General features: G+C 37.6%; 2 protein-coding genes across 2 annotated transcripts; one reads left to right on the top strand and one right to left on the bottom strand.

Moving 5' to 3' along the window:
* Positions 1-234: 234 nt before the first annotated feature.
* cdk5rap3 (CDK5 regulatory subunit associated protein 3) lies at positions 235-13640 on the bottom strand. The gene is given in 12 exon segments (XM_052102664.1): positions 235-436; positions 3387-3536; positions 3538-3581; positions 3653-3738; positions 4788-4869; positions 4966-5073; positions 5244-5364; positions 5498-5525; positions 5528-5668; positions 5788-5836; positions 5956-6063; positions 13635-13640. Coding segments are annotated over 12 exon segments (1125 nt in total).
* A 3375-nt stretch (positions 13641-17015) lies between these two features.
* On the top strand, positions 17016-17330 carry prr15lb (proline rich 15 like b). Its single transcript, XM_052102662.1, has one exon. The coding sequence runs from the start codon at positions 17016-17018 to the stop codon at positions 17328-17330; it is 315 nt and encodes a 104-aa protein (XP_051958622.1).
* The last annotated feature ends 1145 nt before the right edge of the window (positions 17331-18475 follow it).

Genomic DNA, 18475 nt, shown 5'->3' with positions numbered 1-18475 from the left:
CAATAAAATTAGAGGAATGAATTTAGAATTTTGCACATTTAATTTTACATAGTAGGGAGAAGTGCATACATGCCAGGAATCTAACTTCTGCTATTATTTTCACTTTTGCAGAGATAGGAATGTAAACAAGGAAGTGGCAAGACCATAAAACACATTGTTGTATAACAACATATGTATTATGACCAAATATATACTGATAATAGTTTCAGTCTATACTACATTAGACAATCTATACTAATTTCTAATTTGTAAACATCTTGTTATGTTTTGTTGCTGTTTGATGCGAGCAGCCAGCAGATCAATGCATGGCTCCAGCTTTGCCTGTTCCTCCAGAGCCTCCTGTCATTTTTCAGCCAGTGTGCTACGCTTCAGCACTAAGATATCAGCCTGCTCGAGTTTCTGTCACAGTAACGCAGACACAAGCTCCACATACCGGAGACATAAACACAGAACACCTGAGTTGTTCTGGAAGATTTTTAGCTAGTTGATAGGTATTTTTACCCAATTCGTTTTTTCACTTAATGAGCAAATCCTGTGCCAACAATAAAAAATGGGGATGTACTGCTATAGAAATTCTGGTCGATAACCAATATGATGGCTTATATTATGCATCTACACTGAGCACTTTATTAGGAACACCTACTTATTCATGCGATTATCTAATCAGCCAATCATGTTGCAGCAGTGAATTGCATTAAATCATGCAGGAGCTTTAGTTAATTTTTACATCAACCATCCAAATGGGGAAAAAAATGTGATCTCAGTGATTTTGACCGTGACATGTTTGTTGGTGCCAGATAGGCTGGTTTGAGTATTTTTTACTGATCTCCAGGGATTTTCACACACAACAGTCTCCACAATTTACTCAGAATGATGCCAAAACAAAAAACACCCAGTGAGCGGCAGTCCTGCGGATGTAAATTCCTTGTTGATGAGAGAGGTCAATTTAGAATGTCCAATGTACAATTGTAGTGAGCAGAATAGCATCTCAGAATGCACAACACGATGAACCTTGAGGCGGATGAGCTACAACAGCAGAAGACCACGTCGGGCACTTTATAAGGACCAGTGTTCCTAATAAAGTGCTCAGTGTGTGTAAACGGTTGTGCCTTAATATAAAAGCTCAGATCCAGCCAGCATGATACCAGGCATCCACAGATGAATAACATTTTGTTTTCTTTGAAAATGTGGCATAAAATGTCTACAGTTTGAACTGGATGAAAATCAGCCCTAATATCACTGGTTCCCAATTTCAGCCTGATAAGGTTGATGTTGCTAATTTGATATATAATATAATATAATATAAAAATGCTAAAGTTGGTCAATACGTTCTCTGATATACAGGTGAAACTCGAAAAATTTGAATATCGTGCAAAAGTTCATTAATTTCAGTAATTCAACTTAAAAGGTGAAACTAATATATTATATAGACTCATTACAAGTAAAAGTAAGATATTTCAAGCCTTTATTTGATATAATTTTGATGATTATGGCTTACAGCTTATGAAAACCCCAAATTCAGAATCTCAGAAAATTAGAATATTGTGAAAAGGTTCAGTATTGTAAGCCACGGTGGTGCAGCGGTTAGCACTGTCGCCTCACAGCAAGAAGGTCGTGGGTTCAAACCCTGGTTGCCCTGGCCTTTCTGTGTGGAGTTTGCATGTTCTCCCCGTGTCTGCGTGGGTTCTCTCCGGGTACTCCGGCTTCCTCCCACCATCCAAAAGACATGCAGGCTAGGTTAATTGGTGTCTCCAAAAAAAATTGCCCTAGGTGTGGATGTGGAGGTGAGTGTGAGTGTGAGTGTATGTCTGTCTATGTGTGGCCCTGTGATGGACTGGCGACCTGTCCAGGGTGTCCCCCGCCTTTCGCCCAATGTTAGCTGGGATAGGCTCCAGCCCCCTGCGACCCTGTACACAGGATAAGCGGTTGACGATGGATGGATGGATGGATGGTTCAGTATTGTAGGCTCAAAGTGTCACACTCTAATCAGCTAAACACCTGCAAAGGGTTCCTGAGCCTTTAAATGGTCTCTCAGTCTGGTTCAGTTGAATTCACAATCATGGGGAAGACTGCTGACCTGACAGTTGTGCAGAAAACCATCATTGACACCCTCCACAAGGAGGGAAAGCCTCAAAAGGTAATTGCAAAAGAAGTTGGATGTTTTCAAAGTGCTGTATCAAAGCACATTAATAGAAAGTTAAGTGGAAGGGAAAAGTGTGGAAGAAAAAGGTGCACAAGCAGCAGGGATGACCGTAGCCTGGAGAGGATTGTCAGGAAAAGGCCATTCAAATGTGTGGGGGAGCTTCACAAGGAGTGGACTGAGGCTGGAGTTACTGCATCAAGAGCCACCACACACAGACGGGTCCTGGACATGGGCTTCAAATGTCAAACGTCCTACCTGGGCTAAAGAAACAAAGAACTGGTCTGTTGCTCAGTGGTCCAAAGTCCTCTTTTCTGATGAGAGCAAATTTTGCATCTCATTTGGAAACCAAGGTCCCAGAGTCTGGAGGAAGAATGGAGAGGCACACAATCCAAGATGCTTGAAGTCCAGTGTGAATTTTCCACAGTCTGTTTTGGTTTGGGGAGCCATGTCATCGGCTGGTGTTGGTCCACTGTGCTTTATTAAGTCCAGAGTCAACGCAGCCGTCTACCGGGACATTTTAGAGCACTTCATGCTTCCTTCAGCAGACAAGCTTTATGGAGATGCTGACTTCATTTTCCAGCAGGACTTGGCACCTGCCCACACTGCCAAAAGTACCAAAACCTGGTTCAATGACCATGGTATTACTGTGCTTGATTGGCCAGCAAACTCACCTGACCTGAACCCCATAGAGAATCTATGGGGCATTGACAAGAGAAAGATGAGAGACATGAGACCAAACAATGCAGAAGAGCTGAAGGCCGCTATTGAAGCATCTTGGTCTTCCATAACACCACAGCAGTGCCACAGGCTGATAGCATCCATGCCACGCCACATTGAGGCAGTAATTAATGCAAAAGGGGCCCAAACCAAGTACTGAGTACATATGCATGATTATACTTTTCAGAGGGCCGACATTTCTGTATTTTAAAAATCCTTTTTTTTTATTGATTCAGAGATTCTGAATTTGGGGTTTTCATAAGCTGTAAGCCATAATCATCAAAATTATATCAAATAAAGGCTTGAAATATCTTACTTTGCTTGTAATGAGTCTATATAATATATTAGTTTCACCTTTTAAGTTGAATTACTGAAATTAATGAACTTTTGCACGATATTCTAATTTTTCGAGTTTCACCTGTATAATGCATCCCTGTAATAAATTCAGAAAATATAGGTGAAACCAATAAGGAAAGATGGTTAGAGCCCAGTGACTGTGAAAGTTTCATGAGGGTGTAATTACCATGGTGATGCCTGGATCATGAGGAGGTGCTGCATTTGTAGTATGGTGAGCCTGTTCAGCAGGCCACGAACCTCTACCAGGATGACCTGCACGTGCTCGAGAGTCTGAGCCTGGATCACTGAAGGAGAGAGCTGGAACTGAATCATGGCCACCTTCTTCACTCATCTCACTCAGCTGCTGACATGGGAACATTTCCAACTTACCCACAGAAAGGGATTAAAATGTACACTTTATTTGATACTCATCATAGAAAGAGTTAACTGTTGTACCTCCATTAGCTCATCGATAAACTGGGTTTGTGTCTGTGAGTTTTCTAGAACAGAAGAGCTTCCTCACATATGGCAACAGTCAGGACCTGTCAACAATGTCTTAGATTTAACTGCATCTTTTAAATGTATTCAGATCGATAATTCTCTCATTTTATTGAACTGATCCTACATTAAAAAAGTTTGTAAAGAGTGCTTCCACTGTATTGATAGCCTCAAACATTTTGATCTGAGGTTTGTTCTAAACCCCTGACGCCAAGCATTGAACTTCTGTAATTAATTCAACCAGAACAATTTAATGTTTACACCCCATTCAAACTTTGTTTTGTAGATTGTTGTATGTTAGTTGTTTGGTTGGTTAACATCTACATTTTGCAAGGCACTACAGATTGATTCACCAAAAACTGTGCAAAAGTTCATTTGGATTTGTTAAAGGGATAGTTCACCCAAAAATGAACATTCTCTCACCATTTACTCACCCTCATGCCATCATAGATGTATATGACTTTCTTTCTTCTGTTGTATAAAACAAAGATTTTTAGAAAAATATCTCAGCTCTGTAGGTACATCCAATGCAAGTGAATGGTGGCCAAAGCTTTGAAGCTCCAGAAAGACAGCATAAACATAATCCATAAGACTCCAGTTGTTAAATACATGGCTTCATATAACCAAGTTATCTGAAATGCGTGGGTAAGAAAAAGATCAATTTTTAAGTCCTTTTTTACCATCAACCTCCACTTTCACTTCCACATTTTCTTCTTATGTTATTGGCAATTCACATTCGTCATGCATATTGCCACCTACTTGGCATGGAGGAGAATTTGTTGTAAAAAAGGACATAAGTATTGATCTATTTCTCACCTATCATATTGCTTCAGAAGACATAGATTTAACCACTGGAGTCGTATGGATTACTTTTATGCTGCCTTTATATGCTTTTTTGAACTTCAAAGTTTTGGTCATCATTCACTTGAATTGTATGGACCTACAGAGCTGAAATATCTTCAAAAATATTAGTTTCTGTTCAGCATAAGAAAGAAAGTCATACACATCTGGGGTGGCATATGAGTGAACTATCCCTTTAATATACATAAGCATTTTATCAACAGTTAATTTTAGTATATCCAAACACACTTACAGTCTGTGCCCACATCCACAACTTTAATTTTCACAGGAGTAAATTCAGAATCTCCACAGTCAATACCACCAGCAGCTGTTTCCTAAAGTTGATTGGTAGACAGTCTTTTATGCTATATCATGAGGGGCTTACAAGTGATAACCAGAGGTTTCTCCTTGGGAACGTATAGGGCTCTTACTTCAGTGCTAGTTTCACGGCTAATGCCCCAGTCCACACCATCCTCAACAGAGATCCCATAATTCACCTCCTCAGTACCAGAACCACTATCAAGGTCACCCCAGTCAATCTACACAAAGATTGAATGACAGACAGATTAAATGGAGAGACTTTTGTTTGAAATGTTAATCCACTGTGTGAATTTACATATGGCCTGCATACAATAAAGAGCCAAAAACAAACCCAACAAAACCTCACTAAAATGCAATAGTTTTTACTTTGTCTTGTTGCCTGACTCACCGTCTCCTCTGTGACGATGTCAGGTGGGGCTTCCTCCATTCCTCCTTTCTTACCAGTTTCTTCTAAAACTACAGGCAGATCTTTAACCAGAGCTTGTAACTACCTGGCCACATTTCCCCCTGTAAACAGCCATGTTATAGGTCAGTATGGGTTTTCTCTGTTGAACTAAAATAATTATAATAAAAATTGTAATAAATTACAACATCAGTATTAAAAAATAAAAATCACCAAAGTGAGATGCTCCTTGTCTTACATTTATATCGTTTTGTTTACAGGCCATTTAAAAAGTTCCCTCATGTTGGCAGCACCACTTTCACACAACAGTTCTCATCGGCTCAGCTCCTGCTGCAGCTGCAGAGCTTTAGACACTTGCTTCCTTAGAGCAGGTCCTTCATAACTTACACTGCGAAACAACAGACTGGCCACTTCAGCCAGAGTTCAAAACACATACAGAATCATGTCATTGCCTCAAGCCTGTGTGACCATCACATAAAAAAAAGAAAAAAAAGTGAAATGCTGTCAACTAATTCTGATGATTGTTTACCTAAATAGACGTTGTTGTTTTCATAAATGTATACTACTTCTCACTAGTCCTGTTGACGAAAAATAAAAATATACATTAGTGCATATATAAAAGTTTAGCATAGGAATAATAAAGAAACTACAAATTGAACGAGAAAATAAAACAGATAACAGGGGCCTTCATCATCACCTTCATCATCACCATCATTTGTAATTAATATTTGCCAAAACTATATTTTTTGGAAGCTTCTGTTCCTTTCAATATTTCTATAATTTGTAAACAATGGAAGTAGTGGATCTGCAAAACAATACAAAATTAATGTCAACTCAAAATCTAATTAATAAACAGATCCAAAATGAAAAAAGACAGATGGATGAAAGAGAAAATGGTTTGAGTTCCAGGGCTGAGAAAGAATGTTATAAGTAACATTGCTAACACTGTTCTACATTACAGAGAAATACTTATTAGTTAAAATATCCATCCATCCATCCATCTTCAACTGCTTATTCGAAGTCGGGTCGCGGGGGCAGCTGCTCTAGCAGGGGGCCCCAAACTTCCCTATCCCGAGCCACATTAACCAGCTCTGACTGGGGGACCCCGAGGCGTTCCCAGGCCAGTTTGGAGATGTAATCTCTCCACCTAATCCTGGGTCTTCCCCGAGGCCTCCTCCCAGCTGGACGTGCCTGAAACACCTCCCTAGGGAGGCGGCCAGGGGGCATCCTTACCAGATGCCCAAACCACCTCAACTGACTCCTTTCGACGCAAAGGAGCAGCGGCTCTACTCCGAGCTCCTCACAGATGACTGAGCTCCTCACCCTATCTCTAAGGGAGAAGCCGCCACCCTTGTGAGGAAGCCCATTTCGGCCGCTTGTACTCGCGACCTAGTTCTTTCGGTCATGACCCAGCCTTCATGACCATAGGTGAGGGTAGGAACAAAAATTGACCGGTAGATCGAGAGCTTTGCCTTTCGGCTCAGCTCTCTTTTCGTGACAACGATGCGATGGAACGAGTGCAATACCGCCCCCGCTGCCCCGATTCTCCGGCCAACCTCCCGCTCCACTGTCCCCTCACTCGTGAACAAGACCCCGAGGTACTTGAACTCCTTCACTTGGGGCAATACCACCTTCCCCTAGTTAAAATAATTTTTTGTTAAAATAAATAAGTAATCAAAGTTCAAAGTTTGAAATCAAGGTGTCTTGATTTATTGTGTAGGCTTAAAGGGGTCATGACATGAGAAACCAAATTTGCCTTGATCTTTTGGTATATAAGAGGTCTTTGTATCATTAAAACGTCCTGCAAGTTTAATATTTTAAGACGTCCTCCCCATTCTAAACGAATCATTTATTTAATCAAGCTCAAAATACAACTCGTTCTGGATTCATGGTTAGAAGTGACATGTCGGTTAGAAGTGACGTAACAGCGTTTGCATATGACCGCCTCCAGCACAAGATAACTACGCTTTAAGCGCAAAGACAACTACGCTCATTTCAGTATCGCCGTGCGCCTCACAAGTGTTCAGTCGATGGACAGCGAGCTCTGACAGAGACTACTTGTGCACAGGAAAATTACGATGCCACACAGATGTGCTGTTCCTGGCTGTGGTCAAACAAAACCTCTGAATAAGCTGCCGAAAGATCCAGACGTCACGGAAAAATGGATGCAGTTTATTTTTTGCGGACGTTCCAGTCACGGCAGTGTTAACTTAAGCGTTTGTTCTGTACATTTTAAGGATGACTGTTTTGAGAACAAATCTCAATATGATGCTGGCTTTGCCAGAAAACTGTTGCTCAAAGATAAGTCCGTGCCGACTATTCTGGGAACAACGACGACGCAAACTGTAAGTAATCTATTTTAAACTTTAAACTACTTTTTAAAGCGCAATTTCATTCATTATGAATAATCACAGTGTTTTTACTTAGTTTACTTGCATATTGTTCTGGCTGGGGCGTCAATAATTGATACATAGGCACTGACGTTAGCCAATCATAACAGTGGCCGTTAACACTGAAGTCTTAAATGACGCCCCCAAAACAGACTGTTTGAATCAGAGGATGAGAAACAGGGTGGGAAAAGGTCATAAATCACTAGATTTTAAAAGTTTTTCTTAAAAAAAATATATTAATACTATAATTGCACCTAAGGGAACATAATAATACAATAAAAAAAACCATGTCATGACCCCTTTAACTCTAATCATGTTTACCGAAAATTATCCCATAGTACCACCCAGAGCCACCAACCGGCGGTTACACCGGTGTTCGTCAGTTTCCTGTGACGTTTTATCTGCAAGAAACCGACCAATCAAAACTTGGTCGACCAAGACTCTTCTCATCGACTAACCTTTGGTCGACTATCAGGGGCAGCACTAGTAATCAATGAGTGAGGTGTCCAACAACAGGGCAGTTACTGAGATATCGCAAAGTGATTTCAAAGCAAGCCAAGCCACTCGGCGGCCAATTTGGGAACGCTTTCGGGCAGGCTGGAGAGCAGTTGTCTATGTAAACATACAGCATAACAGTACAGCTACTATCTAATTGAATGAGGAAAGATCGAAATCTCCTAACGGTTGTTCAAGATTACGATCAAATAACATATTTTAAAATCAGCATTTAAATCTGACAACAATGGCATTAAACAATGGTTGTAAAAATTCGCTATTTTCTGGTTGGTTCAGCTAATCCCCATGCGCGTTCTCGAGTTGATTGACAGGCTATGTCTGTATCTAAAAGGTGATTGGCTCTTTTACCTGTCTTTTTCATTTTAATACCAGTGGTATTAATACCTGCGAAACTGTCTCTGGATTTAACTGGTATCATTTAGATGGTCATGTGATAGTAACATGACAGCTACAATGAGGGTAACCTCTCAATGTAGAACAGCTTTTATAAAATTACTGATATGACTGGAGTCTTCATCTCATGTAAATGATAATGATTTTATACACATGTTTCAAAATAAAAAAGGAGGATTAAAAACCTTTTCCACTAGAAAACAAAACAAAAACAAAAAACATACCGAGTGCAACTTTAACGGCAGTGCCCATTTTCTTGTTAATAAAAGATAGACTGTAGAAGTTGTATTGTCCACCAGATGGCTCACTTTCCTTCATATTGACTGCAATGTCTTAATATGGTCTAATGATAAGACAAAGGTGACTACAGTAACTACAGTAAATCCCCCCCACACACACACAGTCATAAGCTGACCTGGCGGTGGATATTAACAGAATTTATCTTTTCTTGCAATTTGTATATTGAATTTCCACTTCATGCGATGCTTGCAGCATTCATAATCTATTACAACACACACTTTATGTGTACATACATTCATAGTGAATCTCCTGCTCTTTACTGAGTTATATTTGAGAAAGGTGGTTTTATAGATTTTTCTGTTTGTCGGTTCACAGCACACCTTATCTTATGTGGGACTTTGGCTTTCAATGTGGCTGCAGGAGTCTCAAGTTTTTCCAACAAGAGACTCCTCCCCTCATTTAATTGTCAGAGATTTGTAACTATTTCTTCAGACAGGCAGTTAATATAAACAAATAAAGATAAGTAATCAATGGGTTTAACATAGCTAACAATTCAGACACATTTTTACATAAAAAAAAATAAAAAAAACGGGCCAGTATGACACATGTTCATATGTAATGTTATGCAATTTAAACATCAAAGATAGGATTGTAGTTAACACTAAACTTCAGCTGCTTTTAAATGTATGGATTCGGCAACACTGTACTACTCAGTAAACCTCTCCAGGAGAGGCCTTTGATAATAGAATAATATTATACTTCAAGCATAGTTGGTTTAATCACTCAAAAGACTGCCTTACCAACTGCCGAGAGCAGAAATCAGAATTTTAATCCAAAGTCAGTTAAGCTCTTTTATGGTCTTGTGAAGCACAATGGCTGTAAATGTTAAGGGTAACCAGAGCCAATACTTTATTTCCATATTTTTTAAATGACATTCAAACCTGCTTGTATCTCAGCTGGCCATCCAGTATCCATCTGTGATTTCCCCCACATTATGCAAATGAGAGCATCATCTGTCTGGTGGCCTTGCAAAATTAAATATCAGAGGCGAAATTGTGAACAAGCTCAGGTGGCAAATGTGCTTCTGCTGTTATAAGACCCCGCCAACAACCCCCCCAAAAAAACTTTTTATGTAAATACCTCATTCAAGAATGCAAACTATGTTTGGATAAAACAGCTGACCTCTGCATTTGGAGTTTGAAATTGCAAATACAATCAATTAAACCAGTGAGAACATACACACATTACAATTTCTTAATGTTACGGATTTTTGTAACACTTTACAACAAGATTAAATTCGTTAACATTAGTTAATGCATGAGGTATCATGAACTAACAGTGAACAATATTTTCTTTTTACATAATTTATTAATCTTTGTTAATTTTAGATAATAAAAATACAATTGTTCATTGTTAGTTCATAGTGCTTTAACTAATGTAAACATATGCAACTTTTGACTTTAAGATTAAGTAAATTATTGTTCATTGTTAGTTCGTGTTAACTAATATGATTTACTAATGTTAACAAATACAACCTTATTGTAAAGTGTTAAAGGTTTTTAATTCTGATGCTTAATTCTAGACATATATCCAGAATAATAGGTGACTTTGAGAGTTATTATATATATTCTGCTTCTAATGTCATGTTTTTTCTTTAGCCATCTTAAAGGAATAGTTCACCCAAAAATGAAAATGCTCTCATCATTTACTCACCCTAATGTCATCCCAGATGTGTATGACTTTCTTTCTTCAGCAAAACACAAAGGAAGATTTCTTAGCTCTGTAGTTCCTTACAACGCAAGTGAATGGTGACCAAAATTTTGAAGCTCCAAAAAGAATATAAAGGCAACATAAAATGAATCCATACGACTCCAGTTGTTAAATCCATGTCTTCAAAAGTGATATTATAGGTGTGGTTGTGAAACAGATCAATATTTAACTCATTTTTGACCAAAGATCTCCACATTCACAATAGTGGAAATTTATAGTCAAAAGGGATTAAATTGTAATCTGTTTCTCAACCACACCTATAATATCACTAGAAGATATGGATTTAACAAATGGAGTCGTATGGATTAATTTTATGCTGCCTTTATGTGCTTTTGAACCCTCAGAGTTCTGGCTGTCAATCACTTGCATTGTGATGAACTACAGAGTTGAGAAATCTTCATTCGTGTTCTGCAAATGTCACACACATCTGGGATGGGATCAGGGTGAGTAAATTATGAGAGAATTTTCATTTTTGGGTGAATATTCCTTTAAATAGTTGTGACATTTGTGCTGTTTGTCAATTATTAAACCATTTAAAAGCACACAAAATGAAAGGTTTGCACTGGATATCATATAAAATACTCTTCTGAGTGGACGTTGCAGCTCATAATATGAGAGAGGACTGTGGTCTCTGTAACAGCTATAGGGAAAACATGATCCTTTTTTTAATTGTATATGCATAGGCCAAAACTAGAATCAAACCATTCACACGATGGCCTGAATCAGGCTGTATTTATGTATTCTATTACAATCGCTTATCTAAAAGTTTATTTTGTCTTGCTTTGAAAAGGTGAGCACCTTTTTAGTTTCCCATACAAATGTTAAAGCAACTTCACACGTCCATGAGTTTGGTTCACTTTGACTGCCCTCCCCCTCCGATCACATGGCTGTAACATTTACTCATGTTGCATTGGGTTGGACCTAATGTTCAACTTGGATTGAAACAGTGTGTTTGTGTGAGATTGTATAGACTGCAATCTGGGCAAGAGAGAAAGAGAGAGAGATAAAACAAGAGAGATGAAGAGAGAGGGAGTGAGGGAGGGATCAAGAGAGAAAAAGAGCGAGAGGGAGGAAGGAAGGGAGAAATAGAACACCTGTAGCATTACACATTGCACTCAATGCAGACATTCAGTAGCAGTTCAGTACATTCAGTAGTAGCAGGGAGATTCATTAAGAAGAGAGAAAGCAAAAAGGTGAGAGGGTGTTAGCAGCTCTCAGAACTTGAACAGCAGAGTAAAGTTAGTGACTCCACAGAGGTGGCAGGCTGTCAACGCAACAATGGTTTAATCTTCTCGTGGACACCTGTTCTTCTGAAGCAAGGCCATTTTTGAAAGATCTTGCGCTTTTCAGGTGAGAACTGATTCTTGTATTTTTGGCAGACATAAACACTGTGTGAAGTGTAAATATTGTAAAAGTGTCAATTGTTTGTCAGAACGGGGCAGATTTTTATTTTTATTTACATAAAGAAGATTAGAGTTGACATTCTTACAGGAATATTCTGGTTTCAATACAAGTTAAACCCAATTGCTCAGATTAATTTCTCTTTAAAAAACAAAAAGCTAAAATCTGGGTTACAGTGAGCCAATCCGTAAACATTCAAATACTCACTATTTAAAAAGTATTGCCATAAGACGTAAACAATATGCATGTTAACATAATTTTGATGAGTTAAAATCACTTACTAACCTTTCTGTGTAAAATTACATCCAATTACAGTTTAGTTGCTCTGATGACGTAATACTGTAAACCTCGTAATCCTAGTAAATGATGATTTAAACAACTTTATAGGTCAAAGAATACATGAGTTTTAACAGATTAATTAAAGTGCTTTTATAAAATTATAAAATTTTAGCCATTAAATCCACCAAAAACTGGCCCCATTCACTTCCATTTTAAGTGCCTCACTGTAACCTCGATTTTTGCTTTATTTAAAGAAAAGGAGGGATGATATAAAAACATTTTTTGTGGTACTCAACATTATGCCACGAATGCTGTCTTTTATTGAACCTGGAAAATTCCTTTAATCCGCCAGACTTCAAAGTTAAAAACATAATTGATGAGTTTATGTCTTTTTTGTGGAAGGCACTAGGCACTTAATATTACACTAAAACAATCAACAAATATGTGGAAGTGTTGTGTCTGCAGTGCTTAAAAACAAGCACTAATCTTATGAGCTTCAAGACAAATCAACAAACTCTTGGACTCTTGAATGAACTCTTGACCCTTTCAACATCAACTGAAAAGTACCTGAGCAAATTAATTGATAAAAAAGGAAATACCTTTCTAAAAGAGCATATTAAGAAGAAACTAATAGAAATAGACCATTCTTAAAGGGTAAAAAAATCTGTCATCATTTGCTCACCCTCATTGTGTTCCAGACCCCTTCTGTGGCACATAAGAGGGGAATTTTTGAAGAATGATGATGTTGTTCATTATAAAAGGAATGGGAGCTGAGGCTGTCAGTCTCTAAAATTATGCTTAAAATCTTCTTTTGTGTTCCCCAGAAGATTTTTGAACTAAATAATGACAGAATTTTAATTTTGGGTGAACTATCACTAACAGTAGAGAAACTTAACTAAAGCGAGATAATGTCCAGGCCTTGCAGGCAAACTCGACACCCTCCATGACTGCTCTGAATACTGCAGGGTCTGGCTGCCCTTGGGTTAACCTCAACTCTCCTCAAACATTGTATCACCAGGAAGCCTTTGAACTTGGTTAGTGATTTCCTAGGTTTAGACAAAGTACGATGCACACTGTGATCTTTGAGGGTTCTTTTTTATTGCTGCTCAGTAACATAAGGAGGAAAACAAAGTAACTTATTATCTAGTTCTAAGGTATAAGGGTCTGTCTTAGGGCTTCTTGTAGTAGGTCAGGTGGCTTTCAGGTAAGAAGCCATTGCAAACGACTAATTCATTTTTGTCAATTCTGTAGTGTAAGTTAAATTTCTTGAAGTTTTAAAACTGATCATCCAACCTTGAGGCTGTTTAGGCTGTGGCTCCTATTTTGACATAGACAATTATAGAGATTGTTTGGCCAAAAAAAGAAACTTCTGTCATTATTTACTCACCCTCATGTCGCTGCAAATCCATAGGAGTTTCTTTCTTCTGTGGAACTCAAAAGGAACATTTTAGCAGAACGTTGGAGCTGTGCTCTTCCATACAATGAAAGTGGATGGGACCAGGGGTTGTCAAGCTCCAAAAAGGACAAAAAAAGCATATAAAAAAGCACATAAAAGCATAATGATGTAATCCATTCAATGTCCACCATACACTTACAGAACACTTTATTAGGAATATTATGATAGCTGTACAGGTGATCCTAATAATGCTAAGCGTATTCGAAGTATTCAGACACCATATGATTGTTGTGTCTTAGGAACAGCCTGAAATTTGAGTCGTTATTCACTAAATAAAATGTTTTTAAAATCTTGCTTGTCTGCCATGGTCACCATTTATATTAATTGTATGTAAACAAGCAGCTTGGACCCTTTTGTGATTCACAGAAAAAAGTAATGATGAAAGAAAGTAAATGGCAGAATTTTCATTTTCAGGTGAATTATTCCTTTAATGTTAAATAAGCATCATCAATTGAATCCAGCATAATCATTTTAAATGAATAAACTACGAGTTCAGAACCAACATCCACCATAGCTGATAAAAGTACCTGTTTCTCTCAGAACTAAAACTTAACATCATTTTTGGAGTGAAATAAGATCTCCTCTACAACAATCTATTTGGCCCAGTAAACAAAGTGCAATTAAGGTGAAAGAGAAGTAGCTGCTTCTAAAATGATTGAATCCTGTCATTGTGTAATTGCAAATGATCAGTGACAAATCCAATGTGGAGTGTTTGTTACCCAATAAAATAGCCCTTTTCCAATGCATTTAAAGTATATGCATACCCTTATTTTGCAGTTGGCAGACATTGGGACATCATAAAAAAACATCTTGTGTAACATGTCATAAACTTTCCATCGTAAATCCTATTCATCGCCTAAACTCATCATAAGTTTTAGGGTTGAGCACTAAATCGAAATGAGAAAACTGCTAAAATCATTTTCTTAATCAGTATTTTGTCTTGTTTTCCAGTAAAAAAAATATCCAAACATCCTTAAAACGTGATACTTTATCTTGAGAAGCAAAATTGTGTAAGATAATGTTTATAGAGACTATATCTTGAAATACCCCAATGGTAATTCTTCTCATTACCAAATTTAATTAGATTAATGCTTAAAACCATAATAATAAATATATATATATATATATATATAAACAAGCACATTTCTCAAGTATCTTCTTTTATGTATGTTTAGATATTTTTAATGTAAAACAAGACAAAAATACTGATAAAATAACACGTTTGCAGTTTAGACATGTGTTTTGTCACGTTAGTGGATTTCTCCATAAAAATTATTCACATGGAGACATTTCCTCGTTCTTTGCTGCACGAACCTATGAGACAGCTATATTACACCAGACTCTTTGATGTATATGTGGCGGGACAGAACCATAATTCCCCAGTTAAGGGTGTGTTCACTAGTCGTGTATTTTATGATTTCTAAAGATCACTTATAATCTATTATTTGATATCTTATTACACACCAATGCTATAAAATATGCTGCATCACACTGATAACCCATTTATTTATACACATTCTATTTGATGTTGACCATGACAATGTTGCTAAGGGACCAAATGACACACCTTAGAGTGGCAAAGCAGCTCCCTACCCTCGCTATTGTAACCACAATGCAGGTGTATGGGGCTGTACATGTAGATGCTTTGTGATGTTTAGTATAGCTATACATTGTCTGTCCAATACCACATAGCAAAAGATGCAAGACTATCGGAACGTAGAGACGAAATACAAAGTTGTCCATCAAGAATGATGTATGTGCATCTGGGTTCACATATGTTATGTTTAGGCCATCTTAGATCTCAGGGGAAGGACAGGGGATCCAGTAGTGCTGTTCATTAATTAAACAGCTGAGCAAAAGTGTCAGGTGTCCTCTTGCTATTCTAACCCAATCATTGAATGAAGGGAGCCACACATATGACCTAATAGAGACCTAGTATTTACTGCCAGGAAAGCCCACTTAGAAGAATGCAATTGAAAATGAGCCTTAAAGTTAAAGGAATTGCTCACCTAAATACCTGTTTGAATTTTTGTCTTTTGTGGAACACAAAAGGAGATGTTTAGCTGAATGTTGTCAATGCTCGTTGTTGACCAGCGACTGCCAAGTTCCAAAAATTATAAAAGGCACCATAATAATTAGTAGTCCATACTACTTGTGCGCAAGCTATATAATAGCTTTGAGTGAAAAAAAGACCGAAATCTCAGCTCTGTAGGCCCATACAAAGCACATAAAGGCAGTATAAAAGTAATCTATATGACTCCAGTGAGTTAATCCAAGTCTTCTGCAGTGATGTAATTGGTTTTTGGATGAGAACAGACCAAAATGGAACTCCTTTTTCACTGTACATCTTGCCATTGCAATCTCACCATCATTATTTTGATCTTGAAATCTTGATTGCCAAGGAGACTGCTGTTGTCAAGCTTTATATTGAAAAAGGTGTTACATGTTGGTCTGTCTCACCCAAAACTAGTTACATCACTTCAGAAGACATTGCTTAAACCACTGCAGTTTTATAGATTACTATGCTGCTTTATGTGCTTTCTTGAACTTCAAAGTCACCATTCACTTGCATTGTACCTACAGAGCTGAGATATTCTTCTACAAATCTTCATTTTGGTTCTGCAGAAGAAAGAATGTCATATAAATCTGGGACCACATGTGATTGGTTCTTATGTTCCTTGCATACGCACATATTTAAATCTTACGACTGAGATTTAAGAGCTACAGCAGTGGGAAAGGTTTTCAGTAAATAACTACTTCTACTTAAATGTCTTTACCTTACAAAAACTAGTGCATGACTTAATATGACTTGGAATATTTGCACAAGTCATTTGGACTACTGTTATGTTACTTTTATAGTGTTTCTTTGTCATTTTTGGACCTTGATAGCCCTCGGTCACTGGTAATTTATTGTATCAAAGAGAGCAGCGTGAACATTCTTCAAAACCTCTCCTTTTCTGTTCCAAAGAAGAAAATAATAAATGTTTGGAATGGCATGACTGAAGATGGGTAAATGATGACATTTGAGTGAACTATCCCTTTAATGTGCTGAATATCCTTTTGTTGTCCATTAAAAAATACAACCTGAGGCAAAACATCATGTTGTTGATGAGAGTTTTGGTGGAAATCCTTGGTGATAAATGAGAATGTTATACAATTGCATGGAGAATTAAACAGCTGTGTTTTTATTCATTTTAATTTTTAAAACATGAAAGGTTTGAGGCATTACGCAATGTCTATAACCTCCAACTACCTGACAAATCTGCATTCATGTTACAGGTCTGCCAATTTGCGGTCTCCCCTGAACCTGTTATGGCTGACCCTTCATGGTGGAAGCTAACCTTCTTGCGGAAAAAGAAATCCGAGGCAAAAGTTCTGTATGAGATACCTCCAGACTTCAGTGCCAACAATGAGAATAAAGAACTCAACAACGACGCCACAAACAGCAATTTAGATGCCAGACTGGAAAAAATAGTGGACAAATCTGCCACTAAGGGCCGTCATGTGAAAGTCTCGCATTCTGGGCGGTTCAAAGAGAAGAAGAAGGTTCGAGTGACTCTTGCTGAAAACCCCGGCCTTTTCCCTGAACCTGCTCGGACAGACAAGAACCAAGTGGTGGAAAATTAACTCGTCGAGAATGTGCACTACGTACATAAACGCACTTACATTTGTAACTCCACATATTGAGAGATTTAACAGCATAATTTATATGAAATTTAATCATTCATGATTTTTCTGCAAGACGACTTTTCGGCACTCTTTCCAGGAACAAAAACAGGGGAGTTACTATTCACACAGCGAAGATAGGCTACTAGAACAGAAAATTTATTTTTATCTCCAATATTAAAGCATATTTTACAAGCAACCCTAAAGGGTTAATATTTTCACTGTGGGACGAATAAAATAATGCCTGACAAGTATTTTCTCAAATTAAATTCCCATGATCTTTTTGTTTTTTACATTTCATTTGGAGCATGATCATGAAATTGCATGCACTTTATTGAGTAATAACTAATCATAAGCTTGAGGGAAACAGATGACTTAGCTTGGCAAGTTGATTGATGGACTGGTGTGCCTTTTGATTAACACTTGATGTGTGTGCGTTTTATATATTGGGGTTGTAACGATAGAAGAGGGTTAACTCGAGGATAAGCATTCAGATGTACTTTGGCCTTTATTTTATCAGCTTACCATTGCCTGCCATATAGCCACTAGATAAGACTGTCCTCTCCAACTACCACAACAGCTTTAATTTGCCTTGTCTAATCTATACTTGTCTATTGTCTGCAATTTAAATGGGCTATTGTAACCTTAATAAAGTTTGTTTTATTGACATTGCCGAGATGTGATAAATTGTGTGGAAAGCACAAAAAGCCACTTGTGTAATGTATTGAGGACACAGACTGTTCTCTACAAGCACAAATTGTTTAAAAATGCAGTGCCACCTGCTGGCAAAGTAGCACAATGAACATTGCTGGTGAAAATTAAACAGTTTTGCTACTTTTACATTTTATTACAGAACAGGTAACCAGACATCACTGAATTACATAGAATTACAGTAATTAGAGAATTTGAAAAGTATATTAGACTTATGTATGGCACATTTATAACAAGTAATTCTAATCAAAATACTTCACATTTATCTAGCAGAAAAATACATTGATACACTTACACATTGTGTATAATCACCAAGCTTTTGTGAACAAGTATTTACAAGAAACTGTTAGGTTTAAACTGGGAATGGAAACCTAATTTTATTCACATGACATTTG

This window comes from Xyrauchen texanus, chromosome 33 (genome assembly GCF_025860055.1).
Source record: "Xyrauchen texanus isolate HMW12.3.18 chromosome 33, RBS_HiC_50CHRs, whole genome shotgun sequence".
NCBI lineage: Eukaryota > Metazoa > Chordata > Actinopteri > Cypriniformes > Catostomidae > Xyrauchen > Xyrauchen texanus.
This window is presented reverse-complemented; position numbering and strand designations above follow the sequence as displayed.

Bases quoted from the DNA above. Each gene is read 5' to 3' on its own strand.
- prr15lb (XM_052102662.1), top strand. From the start codon at position 17,016: ATGGCTGACCCTTCATGGTGGAAGCTAACCTTCTTGCGGAAAAAGAAA.